Genomic DNA, 22,585 nt, shown 5'->3' on the forward strand with positions numbered 1-22,585 from the left:
CTGGTCTCTCGGCTATCTCTTTAAGGATTAAACTGCCCCATTGCCAGACTCCTTGTTGCTTAATGTAAATTTGATGAAGTGCCAGAGAGCTTTAAGCTACCCTACCAAATGTCAAAATTAGTCATATGGCCTGTTCTTGATCATGGTAATTGGAAAGAGATTAGGAAGGGGAAGGACATCAAAATCCATGAATAATTCAAAATGTTCATTATTTTGTTTCCCAGCTCCACTTTCCCTTTTTCCTTTCACAAGTTGTTTGTGTTTTCTTTCTTTCTTTTTTTTTTTTTTTGCCAGAAATCACATTCTGAAGTTTGATTTAAATCTTCATTGAGTACTTCTTTGTGTTTAGTGTATTCTTTAGACATATCCCTTAGAGGTATAGCAAAATTAATACTAAAAGAGCACTTTCCTTTTCAATTTGCATACATATATTTTTTGTTGGAAAATCAGAAATTCTTTAGTTTTCTTTTATTTTTATTTTTATTTTATTTATTTATGTTTTGAGATGGAGTCTCACTCTGTCGCCCAGGCTGGAGTGCAGTGGCACGATCTTGGCTCACTGCAAGCTCCGCCTCCCGGGTTCACACCATTCTCCTGCCTCAGCCTCCCGAGTAGCTGAGACTACAGGCGCCTGCTACCACGCCCGGCTAATTTTTTGTATTTTTTAGTAGAGACGGAGTTTCACTATGTTAGCCGTCTCAATCTCCTGACCTTGTGATCCGCCTGCCTCGGACTCGCGAAGTGCTGGGATTACAGGCGTGAGCCACCGCGCCCGGCCTACTTTTCTGGTAGTAAGTATGTTTGCCTGCCAATACCTTTTACATTCAGTATTTTCTGGTGTCAAAAAGATACATTTTTCGCTGTATAGCAAAAATCATTTGGTCTCAGAGGTTCAATATATAAAATTATCTGAATATGAGTTTAAGCTAAACTTAACTATTTTAGAACTAATAAGTGGTTTATTCAATCAAAGTTTTAGTTTATTAATTATTTTGATTTACAATTAATTATTTAAACAAGTATTTATTGAGTACCAACTATGTTTCAGGAGCAGAGATTTTAGTCTGATTTGTTCATTATTCTATGCTGGTGCCTAGAACAGGACTTGACACATAATAGCCATGGGTTCTGAGAGAAGTAGAATATATAGGCTGAAACCATTTTAATGTGATGTGTTTGCTGACCTGAGAGAATTACCACTGTCAGATTACATTGTTGATATTACGCAGACTCAAGACATTTTTGAAACTATGTTGCCTCTCTTAGCAATGAACATGTATTTCCTACAAGCTCCTCAGCAAACTTTCTCTTCTCTTTAGCCAGGACTGGGTCACATGACCACAAGGAAGACTTAGAACACAATTACCTGACAAAGAGGCATGAGATTAACTGGGCACAATCCAGTATATGGAACTTTGCTACCCGAACAAATGAGGGATTTAGCGGCAAAGAGGAAGAGGTAGAGGGAATGACTTATTAGGCTACTAGTAGTGACCATTTACAGAATTGGAGAGAGTTGAATCTAGACTGGGCTTAACTTTATACAGTGCTGTGAAGAAAGTAGTTTCTAAGTGTATATACTAGTTAGGTGTTCATTAATTTAGAGTTTTGGTTTTAGCTTTTATCCTTTCATATGAATTAATCTGTTTTAGGGCCCTACTAGAATAAGATTTTAGAAGCTTATAGATGGCAGCATCTGTCTAGGTGCCATCCAGACTCTTGGTTACTCACTTAGAAAAGTAGAACAGTATGGAACTTAGAAGTTAAATGAATGAATGAATAAAACAACTTGCGTGTAGATCATCTAGGGCCGTCACTCTATGGTATAAGACATACCTCACAATTATCCTTGTATTCTCTGAGCTCCAAGAAAACCCCCAGAGCCCAGAAAGACTAAGGAGCTCAGGCTCTGGAATCAGATGAGGGTTCAGATGCTGCCGCTGCTGCTTCCTATCTACAGTCATGCATGGCATGATGGTGTTTCAGTCAATGGTGGACTGTATATATGACGGTGGTCCCATACAATTATAATGGAGCTGAAAAATTCCTATGGCCTAATGATGATGTAGTAGCCATCCTAAAGTCATAGTGAGATACATACTCGTGTTTGTTATGGTACTGGTGTAAATAAACCTACTGCACTGGCAGTTATATAAAAGCATAACACATACAGTTATGTACAGTATATAATACTTGATCGTAATAAATAACTGTGGTTTATTTACTGTACTTTTTAATCATTATTTTAGAGTATATGCCTTCTACTCATTAAAAAAAATTAACCATAAGCCAGCCTCAGACAGGTCCTTCAGGAGTTATTCCAGAAGGAGGCATTGTTACCAAGGAGATGGCAGCTCCATGCATGTTATTGCTCCCGAAGATCTTCCAATGGGACAGGATGTGGAGGTGAAAGACAACGATATTGATGATCCTGGTCCTGTGTAGGCCTAGGCTGTTGTTGTGTTAGTTTTTAACAAAAAGTTTCAAAAAGTAAATTCAAAGTTAATAGAAAAAAGGTTATAGAATAAGGATATAAAGAAAAATATATATATATATATATATTTTGAGATGGAGTCTCACTCTGTCACCCAGACTGGAGAGCAGTGGCACGATCTCGGCTCACTGCAACCTCCACCTCCCGGGTTCAAGCGATTCTGCTGCCTCAGCCTCCTGAGTAGCTGGGATTACAGGCACTCGCCGCCACGCCCTGCTAATTTTTTTTTTTTTTGAGACAGAGTCTTGCTCTGTCACCAGGCTAAAGTGCAGTGGCGCAATCTTGGTTCACTGCAACCTCCGCCTCCCAGGTTAAAGCGATTCCCCTGCCTCAACCTCCCGAGTAGCTGGGACTACAGGCACCTGCTGCTATGCCTGGCTGCCTAATTTTTTTTTTTTTTTTTTTGTATTTTTAGTAGAGATGGGGTTTTGCTATGTTGGCCAGGCTGGTCTCAAACTCCTGACCTCAGGTCACCCGCCCACCTCAGCCTCCCAAAGTATTGGATTACAGACGTGAGGCATGGCGTCCGACCGAAAAAAATATTTTTTATACAGCTATACAGTGTATATATTTTCAGCTATGTGTTATTACAAGAAAGTAAAAAAAAATTTTTAAATCAAAAAGTTTATAAAGTTACAGGAAGCTAAGGTTAATTTATTATTGAAGGAAGAAAAATATTCTTAAAACAAATTTAGTGTAGCCTACATGTACAGTGTTTAGAAAGTCTACAGTAGTATACAGTAATATCCCAGGCCCTCACATTCACTCACCACTCACTGACTCACCCAGAACAACTTCCCAGTCCTGCAAGCTCCATTCATGATAAGTGCCCTATATAAATGTTCCATTTTTTGTCTTTTTTTTTTTTTTTTTTCCCTGAGACGGAGTCTCACTCTGTCGCCCAGGCTGAAGTGTAGTGGCATGATCTCAGCTCACTGCAACCTCCACCTCCCAGGTTCAAGCAATTCTCCTGCCTCAGCCTCCTGAGTAGCTGGGACTATAGGCACCCACCACCACACCAAGCTAATTTTTGTATTTTTAGTAGAGACGGAGTTTCACCATGTTGGCCAGGCCTGTCTCAAACTCCTCACCTCAAGTGATCTGCCCGCCTTGGCCTCCCAAAGTGCTGGGATTATAGGCATGAGCCACTGCGCCTGGCCTCATTTTTTATCTTTTATGACATATTTTGACTATACCTTTCCTATGTTTAAATATATTTAGATACACAAATACTTACCATTGTGTTACAGTTGCCTACAGGTTTGTAGCGTAGGGGCAATAGGCTATACCGTATAGCCTGTAGGTGTATAGTAGGCCACACCGTCTAGGTTTGTGTAAATACACCCTATAATGTTTGAATAATGACAAAATTGCCAAACAACAAACTTCTCAGAACATATCCTCATTATTAAGCGATGCATGACTGTATATGAACTGACATGTTAACTTTTCCTCATCTGTAAAATGGAGTTATCATTGTATGAGTTAAGCAGAATAGCTAGGATTAAATAAGAGATCATTAAAAAATAATAAACACTTAAATATTAAGCTTACCATGTGTTGGACAGTGTTCTGTGTGCCTAATTATTTAGTATACAATACATAAAAAGTACCAGGCACATACATAGTAGATACTCAAATAATCTTTTCTTTTTTCTTGATAAATGGTTAACAAGCATTTGTTCTATTGAAATGAAGTTTCTGATCTGTGACTTGACACGAGAAAGCTGAGAAACAGCAACGATGAAATTACAGAATAATTTCAAGTCTTTTCATAACTGAACATGGTCTTTTCCTATAATCTTTTTTTTTTTTTTTTTAAGACGGAGTCTCGCTCTGTCGCCCAGGCTGGAGTGCAGTGGCGCAATCTCGGCTCACTGCAAGCTCCGCCTCCCGGGTTCACGCCATTCTCCTGCCTCAGCCTCTCTGAGTAGCTGGGACTACAGGCGCCCGCCACCACGCCCGGCTAATTTTTTGTATTTTTAGTAGAGACGGGGTTTCACCGTGGTCTCAATCTCCTGACCTCATGATCCGCCCGCCTCGGCCTCCCAAAGTTCTGGGATTACAAGCGTGAGCCACCGCGCCCGGCCTAATCTTTTTATAATACTATTGGAATTGGTACATTTTGACAGTGCTTGTGTTGGTGAATCAAATAGCTCCTGATTTAATCAGAGCAAAGACATACTTGTGTCAACATGTGCTCATGTTACTGGCTCCCATAAATAAAGCATTTAATTGATGAAAATGTAATCATATTTGAACTCTGGAAGAGCTACCGTTCCAGCCTATAAGATAATATAAGGATAAAGAAATGATTTTAAATGCTTTTGTCATATTCTGGTACAGTGAAGGATAATTTCAAAACTGCAATTTAGTTGTCGTGGTATCTGGCAAAGAGGAGGTGCTCAATATCCTGGTACTAATCAGTAATTGCTAAGGAAGCAAGGCCGCAAAGTGGTCATACTTAGCCAACTGTGGACCAGGGATTTATAGGGTGGTCAGCCTGAGATTTCCAAACTCATTACAGTATGAATCATTATAGTATGAAAATATATATATATATATATATTCATAGTATTTAGTATAGTATTCATTATATATTATAATATATATTACCTATATTCAATATAGTATCCATTATAGTATGAATTTTTAAAGATTATTTATGCCTGAGATTATTGAAAGACATACATTAAAGAAAGCTAGAAAATTTGTCGTTGAAGTGCCTGTATTGGAAAGTATGCGGGTGTTGAAATTGGAATTTTAAAAAATAAGGCAGCATAAATTACTGAATTGCTATGGGGAAATGCCTTCAAGGCTGATTGGTAAACCTAGAGAAGGTGAAATGTAAGATGGGATTGAAGCCGACAAGGAGGTTCCCAAGGGGCAAAAAAAAAGAATTGGCCCCATTCTTGCTGTCTAAAAGAGTTTTTTATTATGTTCAGATGAAGCATCGTGGGTGAAAAAAAAGCTTATAAATTGGTGACACTACACAGATAAGGGGTGTAATAATTGTACTTTTGTTGATTGAAAACATTTTCCTGAAAACTCCAAGAGCAAACCTTTAGTGGTGAGGAAAGTAATCATATTGCCCTATTTTGCACTGAAGCTCGTCATAATTTTTCTTCCTCAAACCATTCCTACTTCAGACTTGCCTTTTTCCACAAGTGGCCGTTCTGTCCTTCCAGTTGCTTAAGCCAGAAACTTCAGTCAGCCCAGATACTGCTCTTTCTCTCATACCCCAAATCCATCTTAATACCCCAAATCCTCCACATTTTCACTTCTCCTGTCCTGGACCTAGCGACCAACACCTTTCACTGGGATTATTCTGTGGTCTTTTTAATTGGTCTTCCTGCTTCTGCTCTTGCTTTGTTCTCACATAGCTGCAGAATGATCCTTTTAAAAGATAGATCAAATTATGTTCCTCCTCTGCTCAGAATCCTTCAATGGCTTCCCCAGAGCCAAAATCGTCACAGCAGCCTGCAAGTTCATATAAAATATGACTCCCTGATAGCTTCCTGAGTTCATCTCCTAGCATCTCTACTGTGATCATTTTGTTCCAACCACTGTGGCCTCAGATACGCCGCACAAGCTCCCACTTCAGAGACTTTGCACTTTTTGTTTTTCTGCCTTGAATATTCTTCCGCAGGTACCCACATGGCTCACTTCCTCATTTCCCTCTGGTGTTGTTTCGTGTTACCTCAACACTAAGACTTTGATCACTCTGTTAAAAGTAGGACTCCCTGTCCTCCTCCCTTGTTCAGTTTTTTTCTCCTAACGTTTGTTTTCATTCAACATACATATTATAGTTGACACTTGAACAACACAGAGGTGTTGACCCCACACGCAGTTGAAGATCTGCATATAACTTTTGACTTCTCAAAAACTTTACCAATAGCCTACTGTTGACCAGAAGCCTTACCAATAACATAAGCAGTCAATCAACACGTATTTTATATGTTATATATTACATACTGTTTTCTTACAGTAGAGTAAGCTGGAGAAAAAATGTTACAAAGAAAATCATAAGGAAGAGAAAATATATTAATATTGACTCTTCATCGAGTGGAAGTGGATCATCATAAAGGTCTTCATCCTTGTCATCTTCACATTGAGTAGGCTGAGGAGGAGTAAGAAGAGAGGTTGGTGTTGCTGTCTTAGGGTGCCACAGATGGAAGAGGGGAGGAGGCAGAAAGGAAGACAAGAGGGGCAGGTGCACTTGGTGTAACTTTGCAGAAATACGTTATAATTTCTGTCTGAATTTTTGCTTTTTCTTTTCTCTAAAACTGTTTCTATATGGTATCAACTCCTCTTCCACTGTTTGCTTTAGTTTCAGTGCCATATCATAGAGGGATCTTGTCATAAAAGCAGTCCTGAATAATCCAAACCCTTCTGCCAGATTGTCAGTGTTGATTTATTTTCTGGCACTGCTTCTTCTACATCTTCTTCCTTATTGGCACTGGTTTTGGAATAATTCATCTCCATCAAGTTGTCTTCTGTTAATTCCTCTGATGTGTTGCGTTTTAGCTCTTCAATTTCTCCATGATCTGTATCTCTTTTTTTTTTTTTTTTTTTTTTTTGAGATGGGAGTCTTGCTCTGTCGCCCAGGCTGTAGTGCAGTGCTGCGATCTCAGCTTACTTCAACCTCCGCCTCCTGGGTTCAAGCGATTCTCCTGCCTTAGCCTCCTGAGTAGCTGGGATTACAGGCATATGCCACCACGTCTGGCTAATTTTTGTGTTTTTAATAGAGACGAGGTTTCACCTTGTTGGCCAGGCTGGTCTGGAACACCTGACCTCAAGTGATCTGGCCGCCTTGGCCTCCCAAAGTGCTGGCATTACAGTCGTGAGCCACCGTGCCCAGCCCATGATCTATATCTTAACCCTTCACCTCCAACCTTTTTGGCCATATCTACAACCTCTTTCATGATTTTCGTGATTGGCTCTGTTGTCAATCCTGTGAAGTTATGTAGGACATCTGGACAATTTTCTCTAGCAGGAGTCTGTTGTTTCAGGCTTGATGGCTTTCAGGACTTTTTCTATAACAATGGAATCTTCAATAGTGTAATCCTTTCAGACTTTCATGATGTTCTATCAGGATTCTCTTGCATAGTGTTGACAGTTCTTTCCATAAAGGAATGTGTGTAATGAGCCTTAAAGGCCCTTATGAGCTCTTGATCTAGAGACTGAATTAGAGACATTGTGTTTGGGGGGCAAGTAGACTCCCATCACCACTTTTGGTGTTGAATTCATGGGGTGAGTTGAACTCATGGGTGGCTGGGGGCATTGTCAAATTACAAAAGAACTTTAAAAAGCAGACCCTTACTGGCAAGGTACTTCCTGACTTCAGGGACAAATCATTGATGGAACCAATTCAGGAAAAGGGTTCTTGTTGTCCAGGCCTTTTTGTAGAACCAAAAGACTAGCATCTGGCTTTTATCTTTTCCCTTCGAGGCATGGGAGTTAGCGGGCTGTCCTGATTATAAACCCAACTGCACTTGCTCAAAATAGTCAAGTTAGACTATCCTTTCCTTCCTTAAATCCGGGTGCTTTCTTCTCCTTACTAATAAATGTCCTTTGTAGCACGTTTTCCCCCAAAGTAGAGCACTTTTTCATCAGCCTTAAAAACCTGTTCAGGTTGGGTGCAGTGGCTCATTCTTGAAATCCTATCATTTTGGGAGGCCAAGATGGGAGGATTGCTTGAGCCCAGGAGTTCCAGACTAGTCTGCCTAATGTAGTGAGACCTCGTCTCTGCAGAAAAGTAAAAAAAAAATTAGCTGAGTGTGGTGGCACATCCCTGTAGTCTTAGCTATTAGGGAGGTTGAGGTGACAGGATTGCTTGAGCCTGGGAAGTGGAGGTTGCAGTGATCTGAGCTCATGCCACTGCACTCCAGCCTGGGTGACAGAACAAGACCCTGTCTCAAAAAAATCCCACAGAAACCTATTCAGGTGGAAATCCTTTATCCTCAATGATTTTCTTAATGGCATTGGGGAACTCATTTGCTGCCTGTTGGTCAGCAGAAGCTGCTTCTCCTATTAAAGTTTTAAAGCCAAACCACTTTCTAAAATTATCAAACCATCCTTTGCTGGCATTAAATCCTCCAGCTTTAGATCCTTCACCTTTTTTTTTTTTTTTTTTTTCTGAGATGGAATTTCACTCTTGTTGCCCGTGCTGGAGCGCAGTGGCATGATTTCAGCTCACTGCAACCTCTGCCTCCCGGGTTCAAGTGATTCTCTTGCCTCAGCCTCACGAGTAGCTGGGATTACAGGCATGTGCCACCACGCCCGGCTAATTTTGTACTTTTAGTTGAGATGGGGTTTCTCCATGTTGGTCAAGCTGGTCTCGAACTCCGGACCTCAGGTGATCCACCTGCCTCAGCCTCCCAAAGTGCTGGGATTACAGGCATGAGCCACCATACCCGGCCTCTTTCACCTTTCTTTTGCTTTAAGTTGTCATATAATGACTTTGCTTTTTCTCAAATCATATGAAAGTTTATAGGTATGCCTTTCTACAGCAGTCGTGCACTCACATAAAAGCTGCATTTTCAACACGAGATAGAAACATAATTCACACAAAATGCAAGGTTTTTGCACCTGTTGGCGTAGCTGCAGTGATGGCTTCACAGATTTCCTTTGCTTTTTTTTTTTTTTAAACAATGGTCCTTATGCTGGATTTACTTATCTTGAAATGGAGGCAGCTGCAGCTGTAGCCCTCAATCTATTGTACGTATCAAGTAATTCAGCTTTTTCTTATAATGTCACCACTTCTCTCTGCTTCTTGAGCGCGCGTCCAGCATCTCTAGCGGTACTTTCTATGGGTCTTAGGGTGTTGTTAAATTCAGTACTGCACTAAGCGTCATGAAAAATGTGTAAGAACCATGGGAGATCACTTTTTATTGTGATATTATTTATGCATTTTACTGGAGAGATGAACTGCCCACGTGGAGATGATTAGTGTCATACAGCATTTTAAGGAGATGGTCGCAACACTTGAGCTCAAGGCAATAGCAACAGGAGATAGCTGCAAAATGATTGCAGTAGTGCAATATGTACTACACTTAATTTTGTGTAGTTATGATGTAAAACTACATCTTTGGGTTTGTTTACATTTCTCAGTACTGGGAATGACACCATGTACAGTCTGTTTGTATAAGTTTTGATATTTTTTAACTTTTAATAATAGATTTGTATATATTTTAAAGTGGTAAATGATAAAATAGACTAATAGGTACGTGTATTCTATGCATTCACAACACACCTTTTTCTTATTTTTTTGATATTTTTAAGCTACATGGTTTGTCTGCAAGTTTTTTCAAATTGTCATAAATCTCCAAAAATTTTTCCAAGATAGTTATTTTTAAAAATCTGTAAGTGGACCCATGTATTTCATGCCCATGTTGTTCAAGGCTCAGCTGTATTTATTTTATTGCTGCTATCTACACACTTTAGATTATGAGATTCGTGAGGGCAGGTTTCAAAATATTTGTTCACCTAGAACAAATGTGGTGAGGCGATGATAAGTGCTCAGTAAATATTTATTGACAGAATTCCATGACAGTTCATAGTATCACTACTGTTGATTCATAGAGCCTCCTTTAAATAAAATAACTGCTATTCACTGTTAATATAAGTTCTGGTGAATGGCAATACTAATTTAAGCACTCTGTTACTAATGGTGGGAAGTGCCATACTATAGTTTGCAGCTTCCTTTGTAGTTGGATGGGGTCTTGTGACTGGATTTTAATTAGTGGAATGTGGGTGGAAGGGACGTACCACTTTCAGGTCTGTCCCATGAAAACCTCCCATGTGTGATCCCCTACAGTGAATGATTTGTGAAGACTTTGTTGAAGATGGTAGAGCTATGTGGTGGAAGGCTTTTGGCTTCATGAATAATCACATGGTGGAGAGTTGCCTACTGATTAGGAACACCTGTTTGGACTTCAGCTGAGTGGGAAATACATATCTGTTGGATGAAGCAATTGAAAATTGAAATTTATCTGTTAAAGCATAGCATTACCTTAACTGATACAAACCAGTAACAGCCAAATTATTTTCTTTCTCTTTCTGTTGCATATCCTAAGGGTAACCCAGATATCTTGTCTTTTTTTTTGTCATTGGCTTCTGTATTTGAAATGTTATTTAAAAGTGCAGTTGTGTCCTTGAATATAAGTACCATTTTTATAGTTTTACTGAGATACATTTCACAGACCATAAAACTCACTTATTTAAAGTTTACAGTTAAATAGTTTTTTTATTCACAGAATAGTACAACTCTCACCACATTCTAATATTAGAATGTTTTAATACCCCCAAAAGCAACCCTGTACATATTAGTAGTCGTTATCCATTACCTTTTCTCTACCAGCTCTTGGCGACCACAATCTACCCTCTGTCTCTGTGAATTTGCCTATTCTGGTCATTTTATATAAATGGAAGCATATAATATGTGGCCTTTAGTGTCTGTCTGTCTTTTCATGTACAATATTTTCAAGGTTATCCTTGTTGTAGTATGTATTCGTACTTCATTTCTTTTTATGGCTGAATAATATTCCATTATATTAGATATATTACATTTTACTTATCCATTAATTGGTTGATACATTTGATTTGTTTCTATTTTTTGACTTATAAATAATACTACGAACATTCACGAACAAGTTTATGTTTGGACATATGTTTTCATATGTCTTGGGTATATATTGAGGAGTGAAATACTGGGCCATATGGTAACTCTATGTTTAACACTGAGGAACTGCCAGACTGTTTTCCCAGGTGGTTGCATCATTTTACATTCCCACCAACATTGCCTTTACGTTTTGTTACCACCAGAGGAGTAGGGTCACCTGGTAAGTATAGTTCCTTAAGGGCTGTAGGTGGGGGTGCTCACAGAGGCACCTGGGGGTGGCAGGCAGTGTGAGGTTGACCTCTCTCCTGCCTCTTCTTCTACTTGTTCTTGCTTGCTTGCTTGGCACCAACTACCCTGGCCTCCCTGCTATTCCTAGAACATAGCTCACTCTCACATGTTCTCCCTTTAGGCCCTTTGTGCTGGCTTTTCCCTCTGCCTGGCATGCTCTTTCCTTCTATAGCCCCCTCAAATCTTTGTCCATATGTTACCTTGTCAGTGAAGCCTCCTTTCCACCCGATTTAACCACCCCACACTGTCATTCCTCCCCAGCTCTATCACTTACAACATTTAGAAAAAGTATTATACTTTCTTCCTTACGCTAAAATATAAGCTTCATGAGGGCAGAGATTTTGGTCTGTTTTCTTCACTGATATATCTCTAATTTTTTTTTATTGTGCCAACACATAGTAAGTTTCCAGTAAATATTTATTGAAAGAATGAATAAATAGCTTTCCATGTCAATAAATGCATTTTTTGTCTTAAAATTTTAAATCACTGAAGTAAACATATGAATACATTTTTATCTTAAAAAGTTTACCCAATACAGTTAAAACAAACACTCCCTTTTGCCCTGCCCCTGAATCTCACTTTCCTATTAATGATTTCGATGTATCCTTCCTGACCACGTTAAAGGTATCTGCACATATATATGTGTACCTATAGAAATACGTAGTTTTGTTTTTGTTCAGTTTTATATAGATATAGGTTATATATATATATATGTCTAGGTAAAACCACTATCCAAATCCAAAGCTTATTTCATCACCCCAGCATAAACTTTATGCTTACTAAGCTGTCTTATTCTTTTTAAGTTTCATCTTGTGGATGTGCCATTATGTATTGATTGACCCTGAGGCTTCCAGTTTTTTCTTTTCTTTTTCTTTTTCCTTTCTTTTTGAGACGAAGTCTCACACTGTCGCCTGGGCTGGAGTGCAGTGGTGCAATCTCGGCTCACTGCAACCTCCGCCTCCTGGGTTCAAGCGATTCTCCTGCCTCAGCCTCCCGAGTAGCTGGGATTACAGGCACCCGCCACTAGGCCTGGCTAATCTTTTTGTATTTTTAGTAGAGACGGGGTTTCACCATGTTGTTCAGGTTGATCTCGAACTCCTGACCTTGTGATCCACCTGCCTCGGCCTCCCAAAGTGCTGGGATTACAGGCGTTAGCCACCACTCCTGGCCTCCCGTTTTTTCTTAATACAGGCATTGCTCAAGCAAACATTTTGGTTCTTGCTACTTTGTACACATGGAGATGTTTCTCTGTGTATGCCCTGAAATGAGGACAATTTAAACTCTTTCTTTGAAATTGTTGTGCTACTTACTTGCTTGTTGTCTCAGGATATTTTTCTGCAATATCTTGGAAGTGGAACTGGTGGGTTGTAGAGAATGCAAGTTAAAATTTTGATAGAATAAAATTTCTGTCTAAAAGGGCTATATCCATTGTGCTCCTGAACTGATAATGATGGCTTCCATTTCTCCATGTCTTCAACTATATTCAGTGTTACTAATCTTTTGTTTTTGCCAATCTGGGTGAAAAATAAAATTTTAGCTGTTGAGGTTGAATATGTTTTCATATGATTACCAGTCATTCCCTACAATTATCGTTCATATCTGACCTTTTAAAAAATGTCCATGTTATTAGGTTTGGTCTTTCTTATTTATCTAATAGGTGCTGTTATTATGGCTATTAATATTTTGTCTGCTATATATGCTGGAGATAGTTTTTTTTCTGTAGCTTGTTTTTTAAATTTGTTTATGGTTCTTTTTGCCAGTTGAAAGTTTTAAATGTTTATTTACTCAAATGTATCCATTTTATGGCTTCCTTGCTTAAGGAAATCTATGCTATTCCAAGGCTATAACCATATTCACATATGTTTTAATTTCTTTGGAATCTTCTTTTTCATGTTTTTCTCTTTTAATTCATCTGTAATTTATTTATGTGGCAGCATAAAGTAAGGTTCTAATTTTTTTCCTCCCAAAATGGATAGCCAGTTCTTTAACACTAATTGTATCCTTTCACGATTTACATGGAATGCCCTCTTAATCACAAACTGCACTCTCATAAAAATTGATCTATTTTGTTCAACTTTATTTTACTTTATTGATGTTTGACTTTTCTTATGCTAATATTACACTATTTTGATTTAAGAAATTTTTTTTTTTGTAGAGATGGGGTCTCACTATGCTGTCCAGGTTGGTCTCGAACTCCCAGCCTCATGATCCTCCTGTCTCGGCCTCCCAAAGTGCTGGGATTACAGGCATGAGCCACTGTGTCTGGCCTAATATTTTGATAGAAGGAGCTTGCCTCATGTCATCTTTTACAAAAATGTAGCTGGATTGTATATTTTCTCTTTTAGATGCATTTAATTTTATTTTTTGTTTTTTTGGGACACAGTCTCGCTCTATCACCCAGGTTGGAGTGTGGCGGTATGATCTTGGGTCATTACAGCCTCTGCGTCTCAGACTCAAGCAATTATCAACTTCCTGGCTGGTTGCGCCGTGGCTCATGCCTGTAATCCCAGCACTTTGGGAGTCTGAGGCGAGAGCAGATCACCTCACCTGAGGTCAGGAGTTCGAGACCAGCCTGGCTAACATGGTGAAACCCTGTCTCTACCAAAAATACAAAAAGTAGCCGGGCATGGTAGCACACACCTGTAATCCCAGTTACTCAGGAGGCTAAGGCACGAGAATTGCTTGAGCCTGGGAGGCGGAGGTTGCAGTAAAACGAGATTGCGCCACTGCATTCCAGCCTGGGTAACAGAAGTAGACTGTCTCAAAACAAACAAACAAAAAAATCTCAGCTTCCTGAGTAGCTGGGATTACAGGCATGTGTCACACATTTAGCTAATTTTGGTTCTTTAAATTTTTCGTAGAGATGAGGTCTTACTATATTGCCCAGGCTGGTCTGCAACTCCTGGGCGCAAGCTATCCTCCCGCCTTGGCTTCCCACAGTGCTGAGATTACAGGCGTGAGCCACTATGCCCAGCTTAGATGCATTCTAAAATTAGCTTATCAAGTCATACAGTGGCCTATTGGGTCAACCATAGAATCAGAAGAAAAAAAAATGCCCTATTGGGATTTGGAGGAGAAAACCATTTCTCTAACACAATTTCCAATGGTCATGTATGGTGCATTGTATGCTTATGCTATATTTTACTTAACAATTTCTCATTGTTGTCCAAAATCTTTAAAAATATTGACTCCACAGTTTGACTTTCTTTGTTTTCTTTTTTTCCAGTTTAGGTTATTCTTGAGTTTGGGTTTTGTTTAGAACTTTCAGTGGTTTTATAAATTTATTAGTACCAGTTTATTCAACTGAGATGGATTTGCCCTGTGTTGGGTTTATAAAATCATGAAAAGGTTTGGCTCAGATTTTTTTTTTTTTTCCTATACAGGGTCTTGCCCTGTCACCCAGGCTGGAGTGCAGTGGTGCAAACTTGGCTCACTGCAACCTCTGCCCTGGGTTCGAGCAATTCTCCCACTGCAGCTTCCTGAGTAGCATGTGCCACCACACCCAGCTAATTTTTTTTTTTTTTTTTTTTACTTTTTGTAGAGACAGCGTCTTGCCATATTGCTCAGGCTTATCTCGAGCTCCTGAGCTCAAGTGATTCGCCACCTCGGCCCCTCAAAGTGCTGGAATTACAGGCGTGAGCCAGCGTGCCTGGCCTTAGATTTAATTTAGATGATATGAGTGGCTAAGATTTTTCTCTCAAAATTGAACTAAAACCTTGACTTTATCAGACTTTATTTTTTAATCTCTCTAGTCAGACATGTAGCAGTGGGTTAAAAGAATAAAAATGACACAACAAACAACTTAATGAAACAATAGAAGGTTTCTGCCCCTGAGTTACGTTGGCATTTGACAAATGGAAAGACAACGTTTAATTTAGATAGTCAAATAAAACATGTAGTGACGGTTGACTATAGTAAGAGTGAAAGGTCGACAGAAAGCTACACCTGTTGGGGAATGGGAACAGAAAATATAAGGTGACTCTACCGCTGACTGCACTGTCAAGGTCAGAGTTAACTTTGCAGATCTGCTGAAAATGGAGCATCTGATTTGCTGAATTGTTGCAATTAGTATATTTAACAACATACTTGAAATTATTGTTGGACTTGTATCTGTTGAGGGATAAGTGTACAAATTCAAACATTTCAGTAGGAATTTTCTTGCTAACTGCCTGGTATTTATTGAATTAAAGTGTTTTTTTTTCCAACCACCGAACGTTATCAGTGATCTTTAGAACCACACTGAGGTCCTGTCCTTTCTAAGCCCTTTAAAAGTTACTTATATCAGACATGTTAAATCATTTGGCTGAGGATACTTCCCACAGAAATTTTTCTTGCATTATTGCAACTTCCCCATGTCATCACTCATCTTACTCAATGTTTATCTTGGCCTTGAAAACAAAGGGCATTAACATGAAGCCAGGTTACTACTACTAGGCTTAAGAGTGTGGACTGTATGTGTAATCTAAAACAAGATGGGAGGGCTGAGGCAGGCGGATCACTTGAGGTCAGGGGTTCGAGAACAGCCTGGCCAACATGGTCTCTACCAAAATACAAAAAATACAAAATTAGCCAGGCGTGGTAGCTCATATCTGTAATCCCAGCTACTTGGGAGGCTAAGGCAGGAAAATCACTTCAACCCGGGAGGCAGAGGTTGCAGTGAGCCGAGATTGTGCCGCTGCACTCCAGCCTGGGCAACAGAGCGAGACTGTGTCTAAAAAAACCCCACCAAGATGGGAGGGGAAAATTTTGTCTAACATATTTGTTGTTCAGATGACTTTTAGGTCTTAAAAAAATCTGTTAAAATTCCATGGTAGTTTTATTTTATATTGATGTACCACTTAAAAATGAAATAGCTATTCAGTTTGATTTTACTGCCTGGGTTTAGTTGTTGTTCTTTTTTAGTATTTGTCTTGAAAGCTTATTTTATCCAATTAGCTTTGCCTTTTCAATTTTTGTTTATATTTCTTAGAAGTATTTAAAATTTCTCCAAGCTTCAGTATATTTTCTTAGAACCCCCTCCAAATATCTAGGTACCTATTTAGTTCACTAAAGTATTAAATAAGATGAGTAAGATCCAGATCAGTTAATTCATATGAGAATTATTTATTTTTACTTTTATTTATTTATTTATTTTTACTGATTTATTTTTGAGACAGGGTCTCTCTCTGTTGCCCAGGCTAGAATGCAGTGGTGTGATCATTGCTCACAGTAACCTCAGACTCCTGGGCTCAAGAGATCCTTCCGCCTCAGACTTCCAAAGCACTGGGACTACAGGGGTGAGCCATTGGTCCCAGCCTTATAAGCACTTATTTAAATGAATAACTCTTTCTTTTTTTCCTTTTCTGAGACGGAGTCTCGCTCTTTCGCCCATGTTGGATTGCAGTGGTGCGATCTTGGCTCTCTGAAGCCTCACCCTCCTGGACTCAAGCGATTCTCTTCTCAGCCTCCCAAATAGCTGGGATTACAGGTGCCCGCCACCACACTCAGCTTGTGTGTGTGTGTGTGTGTGTGTGTGTGTGTGTTTAGTAGAGATGGGGTTTTACCACGTTGGCCCGCCACCACACTCAGCTAGTGTGTGTGTGTGTGTGTGTGTGCGTGTGTGTGTGTGTTATTTTAGTAGAGATGGGGTTTTACCAAGTTGGCGAGGCTGGCCTCAAACTCCTGACCTCAAGCAATCCACCTGCCTGGGCCTCTCAAAGTGCTAGGATTACAGGCGTGAGCTACCTCACCAGGCCTTAAATGAGTAACTCTTAGTGTGTTCTGTTCACTACAAGAGGGTGATAATACCAAAATAAATGATAAAATAAATGATGACAGTAAAACAATTTAATATGAACAGGAAATAAAGGAAAAGTGAATTAAATTTTCATATACTAAGCTCCTGGATATTTTACCGTTTTTTTTTGTTTGTTTTGTTTTTTGTTTTTTTTTTGAGATGGAGTCTCGCTCTGTCTCCCAGGCTGGAGTGCAGTGGCGCAATCTCGGCTCACTGCAAGCTCCGCCTCCCGGGTTCACGCCATTCTCCTGCCTCAGCCTCTTCGAGTAGCTGGGACTACAGGCGCCCGCCACCACGCCCGGCTAATTTTTTGTATTTTTAGTAGAGACGGGGTTTCACCGTGGTCTCGATCTCCTGACCTCGTGATCCGCCCGCCTCGGCCTCCCAAAGTGCTGGGATTACAAGCGTGAGCCACCGCGCCCCCGTTTTTTCTTTACTGCATGAAAAGACAGCAGGCTAACAATAAAGAGAGAGCATGAACAGATGTTCCACAGCAGAAGACTTCATCAGTCTATTTCTTGTGATCCTATTAAGATGATGAACTGATTGCTTATTGGCTGAAATCTAAATGATTGATGTAAGGTTGAAAAAATGTCACAGCCTTAGCTTTCTGCTACATAAGACTTGTATCCCTCCACTTCATGCCTTGTGGCTTTGAAGCTTCGTTATTATTTTTGTACTTTGTGGCTCTCTGCACAAAATACTCTAGCATGTTCCAAGAGTTCATGAACATAAACAGTAGATGACATCTTCAAAGCCTAGTGACCCAACAGATATTTATTTAGCACTGACTTCGTTCTGTCAAAACCATGCTGAAGCGTCAAGACTTTATATGTGGAGATTATCCACTAAATTAGAGCCATAGGAATTTGAACCTGTCAACAGCCTGCTTAAAACAGTGCCCCAGCACGTAGGCAGTCCTCAGTAAATATTAATTGCTGTTATCCCGTCTCTTCCTGTTCAATCTTTTATTTGCCACTTACTCTATTGGTTTGCATGCTCTAGCCACAGCAGCCTTCAGGTCCTTCCCACTGTAGAGCCTTGGTTTATGCTGTTCTTGGTGCCTGGAATAGTCCTCCTTTTCTCCCCCTTTTGCCTAGCCGCTGTATCATTTTCTCAGGGACACTGTCAGTGACCTTAGGTTAGACCTGCCTTTATATTCTTTCTTATCGCCTAGTACTTTTACTTCATAGCAATTTAAATAATTTTTTTATTGTTGGCTTAATTTGTCTCCCTCCAGTTGAAAATAAGCTCCATGAAAGCAGGAACCATATCTCTCTTGATTACTTTACCCCATCCCCTACAGTAGTGGTTGGTAAGGAGCTGGTGTTTGATAAGTATATAGGGAAAGAATAAATTAGTAGGTGGAGTGATACAGTTTGGATGTTTTGGGATTGGTGTAGAAAAGTAAATTGAGGGAAGAGAGCACATTTAGAAGCCGTAAACATCACTCTCAAGTTTCTATTCAATTGTTCCCATCTTTGAAAGTGTGGGTTTCGGTGCTTATATTCTGTGATACGATCTGGGATAACTGGCATTTATCTCAAGTGGGATGTTCACAATTTTAATAGTTATCAAAACTTTTTCTACGCTCATTATGAAATGAAAATTTAAAATCTGAAAAAGATCTTTATTTGTTTTATAGATAAAAAATGGACATAATATGGTAGTGTATCAGATTGCATAGCTAGTTATCAGTAGAGCTGGCACTAGAACCTAGGTTTCCTTACCTCCCCACCTTTTTTTGAGACAGGATTTCACTCCCATTGCCCAGGCTAGAGTGCAGTGGCGTGATCTTGGCTCATTGCAGCCTCACCCTCAGCCTCCTGGGCTCAAGTGATTCTCCTGCCTCAGCCACCCAAGTAGCCGGGACTACAGGCATGCACTACCACACCCAGCTAATTTTCATATATATTTTTTGAGACAGAGTTTTGCTGTGTTGCCCAGGCTGGTCTTTCACTCCTAGGCTCAAGTGATCTGCCCGCCTTGGCCTCCCAAAGTGCTAGGATTAGAGGCATGAGCCACACACCCGGCCATCCCTACCCATTTTAAGCTATTGTCCTTTAGGTAGCTGGTACCTTTTCAAAGTGATATAAGGATGTATTAAAAGCTAAGCTTTTTCTTCATGATTAAAGTTGCTTATGAGAATTATTTACTGGGAGCTCTAATACACACTCAAAACTTTTGAGAGGTATAGAATTGCTTGATCCTACAAATATAAGCTGTGCTGTTAAGTACCCATCCCAATGCTATAGTTTTCTGTATTGTCGCTTTTGCAGTTAGTTCATGCCGTGCCTTCCTGTAGCAGCTCTTTTCTCCCTTTCATTTTCTCTTTCTAATCTATTAGGCACATATTAAGATAATAGCTTAGATTATTTTACATGTATATAAAGCAAGAATAAATAGATTCATCCATACTGCAACGTGGATGAACCTCAAAAACATGATAAGTGAAAGACAACCAAATATGAAAGACCACATTTCATATGGTTCCATTTATGTGAAATGTTTGGGAAAGGCAAAATCTGTAGAGACAAAGCAGATGAGTGGTTGCTTGAGCTTAGGGATGGAATGGGAAGGAGCTGCAAGTGAGCATTTGGCTTCTTTTCAGGATAATAGAAGTATTCTCAAATTCAATTATGATGGTTACACTTTGTACATTTACTAAAAATTATTAATTTGTACACTTAAAATGGGAAATTTTGGTATGTGATTTATATCTCAATAAAGGTTTTTTTTTTTTTTTTTTTTGTGATACAGTCTCTGGCTCTGTCACCCAGGCTGGAGTGCAGTGGTGCGATCTTGGCTCACTGCAACCTCTGTCCCCCAGACTCAAGCCATCCTCCCACTTCAGCCTCCCGAGTAGCTGAAACTACAGGCATGCGCCACCATACCCAGCTAGTTTTTGTATTTTTAGTACCGATGAGGTTTTGCCATGTTGCCCAGGCTGGTCCCAAACTCCTGGGCTCAAAGCAATCCTCTCACCTCAGCCTCCCAGAGTGTTGGGATTACAGGCATGAGCCACCGCTTCCAGCCCTAAAGCTGTTTTTTGAAAAAAGAATAAGCAGGTTCAAAGCTTCTTTTGGAGGAATTCTCTTTATAATTGTAGGCTAATACAGTTGATATTTATGGTTCTGCATAATATTCTAGATAGATGAAATGGAAAATTAGATAAAGTAATACTGTATCCTGAATCATATTTGTTGTGTAAGACAGCATTGAAAGCTAACTCCCCCGTCTCCCTAGGAGACCATTAGGAACTGGAGTTTTGTGGATAGGAATCATGGTGCTAAATATGGTAATGTAAATTTAAAGGGTAATGATTCATATACGTCTTACTTTGTTGTGAGTTTTAGATTTATTATCAAGATGTCGATAGTGTGCGTTCTCTACACATACAGACGCACATGAGCGCACACATACACATACAGACTCTTCAAAATTAGAAAAGATGTCAATTTTTCCTCCAGTCCTATCTGTTCTGCCAGTATGTTTTTGTCTTATCTCATCTCTCAACCAGTCGAGTGCCCTGTTTGGTGAGTGAGTGAGCACACTTGGGCTTCAGGCTGTTCATGTGTTCTTTTTCATTTTTCAGCACTTTCATTTGGACCCTTGGATACCCATTGAACAGATGCTTGGAACCTGCAAGTAATCTTCAGATCCTAGCAGAACCATAGGCCTTTCCTTTGTGTCAGGAGGATATAGCCTATATGCTGTGGAAATGAACGGGGAGCAGCAGCTTGATGCAGGTATTGGTTTTATTCTCAGAATTTATTCTCTAGGATGCACAATTATATTACTTGCATTTGTTATATTGTCTGTTTCTCTACCACTGAACTGGAAGCTCTTTGAAGTCTTAAGTTGTTTTTCATTGCCATCTTCTGTACCTCTCAGAGAACCTGGCACTAGGGGCTACTAATAATGTTTGCTGAAAAGAAACTGTTATGAACAAGGCCGGGCATGGTGGTTCACGCCTGTAATCATAACACTTTGGGAGGCCGAGGTGGGCAGATCATGAGGTCAGGAGATTGAGACCATCTTGGCTAACACGGTGAAACCCCGTCTCTACTAAACAAAATACAAAAAATTAGCTGGGCATGGTGGCGGGCGCCTGTAGTCCCAGCTACTCAGGAGGCTGAGGCAGGAGAATGGTGTGAACCCGGGAGGCAGAGCTTGCAGTGAGCCGAGATCGCACCACTGCACTCCAGCCTGGGCAATAGAGCGAGACTCCTTCTCAAAAAAAAAAAGGAACTGTTTTGAGTAGACTTCTTTTTTAAAATAGCATTAAAATTTTGATGATTACTTTCTAGTTATTTTGAAGTAATTATGCATTCACAGGAGTTTGCAAAGATAGTACTTACTGACAGATTTCATGTTCCTTTCACCCAGTTTCTCTCATTAGTTACTATAATATGATATAAAACTGAGGAAATTGAGATTAGTATAAAGAATGTGTAATTCTATGTCATTTTATCACATGTGTAGATTCCTGGAACCATCCCCTCAGTCAAAATACACAACTATTCCATCACCACAAAGAGCTCCCACACCTATCCTCCTTCCCCCCACTTTCCCTAATCCCAGGCAACTGTTAATGTGTTCTCCATCTCTATAATTTTGTCATTTAAAGAATGTTACATAAATAGAATAACACGGTACATGGCTTTTTGAAATGGGCTTTAATAATGCCCTTGAGATCCATCCAAGCTTTTGCGTATATTGACAGTTTGTTCCTTTTTATTGTGGAGGAGTAGTCATGAATGTACTACAGTTTGGTTAACCATTCATCTATTGTAGTACATTTTGGTTGTTTCCAGTTTTTGGCTGTTACAAACACGTAAGTTGCTATTAACAATTATGTATATAATACTTTATTTGTTTTTCTGGGGTACATACCCAGCAGCACAATCACTGGATCATATTTAGTAAAGAAAACTGCAAAATTATGCTCCAGAGTGACTGTGCCATTTTTCATTCTCACCAGCAGTATATGAGAGATCTAGTTTCTCTACATCCTCACTATTATCTAGTGTTGTCATTACTTTTGTTTAAGCCATTCTGATAGGTGAGTAGTGACAGCTCATCATGGTGTTAATTTGTACCTCCCTAATGGCCGCCAGTGATATTGAACATCTTTACGTGTTCCTACTTGGCATCTGTGTATCCTCTTCAGTGAAATATCTTTTCATGTCTTTGGCTCATTATTAATTGGTTTATTTTTACTTAATAAAGATTGTTTTTTTTTGTTGAGGTTTGTTTTTCAAAAAACTTTATTGAAATATGTTTTTTTTGAGATGCAATACACATACCATAAAATCAACCCTTTTAGAGTACATAATTCAGAGGTTTTTAGTCTATTCACAAAGTTTTCCAACCATCACTGCTACCTAATTCCAGAACATTC

The 22,585-nt window shown here is 39.5% G+C and overlaps 1 protein-coding gene across 10 annotated transcripts in view; it reads left to right on the forward strand.

The window, feature by feature from the left end:
- The window catches only part of SFMBT1 (Scm like with four mbt domains 1), a 151,262-nt gene that overhangs the window by 61,203 nt on the left and 67,474 nt on the right, over positions 1 to 22,585 (forward strand). For 9 of the 10 annotated variants that reach the window (XM_055274226.2, XM_063645937.1, XM_055274216.2 and 6 more), the window contains one exon: positions 20,777 to 20,930. In XM_055274226.2, coding sequence (XP_055130201.2) covers positions 20,903 to 20,930 — 28 coding nt within the window. In that variant the 5' untranslated portion in view covers positions 20,777 to 20,902. Of the gene's footprint in view, positions 1 to 668; positions 792 to 20,776; positions 20,931 to 22,585 lie in introns of all 10 variants that reach the window. The other variant, XM_063645957.1, reaches the window with a different exon arrangement.

The sequence above is a fragment of the Symphalangus syndactylus genome, chromosome 1 (genome assembly GCF_028878055.3).
Source record: "Symphalangus syndactylus isolate Jambi chromosome 1, NHGRI_mSymSyn1-v2.1_pri, whole genome shotgun sequence".
Classification (NCBI taxonomy): domain Eukaryota; kingdom Metazoa; phylum Chordata; class Mammalia; order Primates; family Hylobatidae; genus Symphalangus; species Symphalangus syndactylus.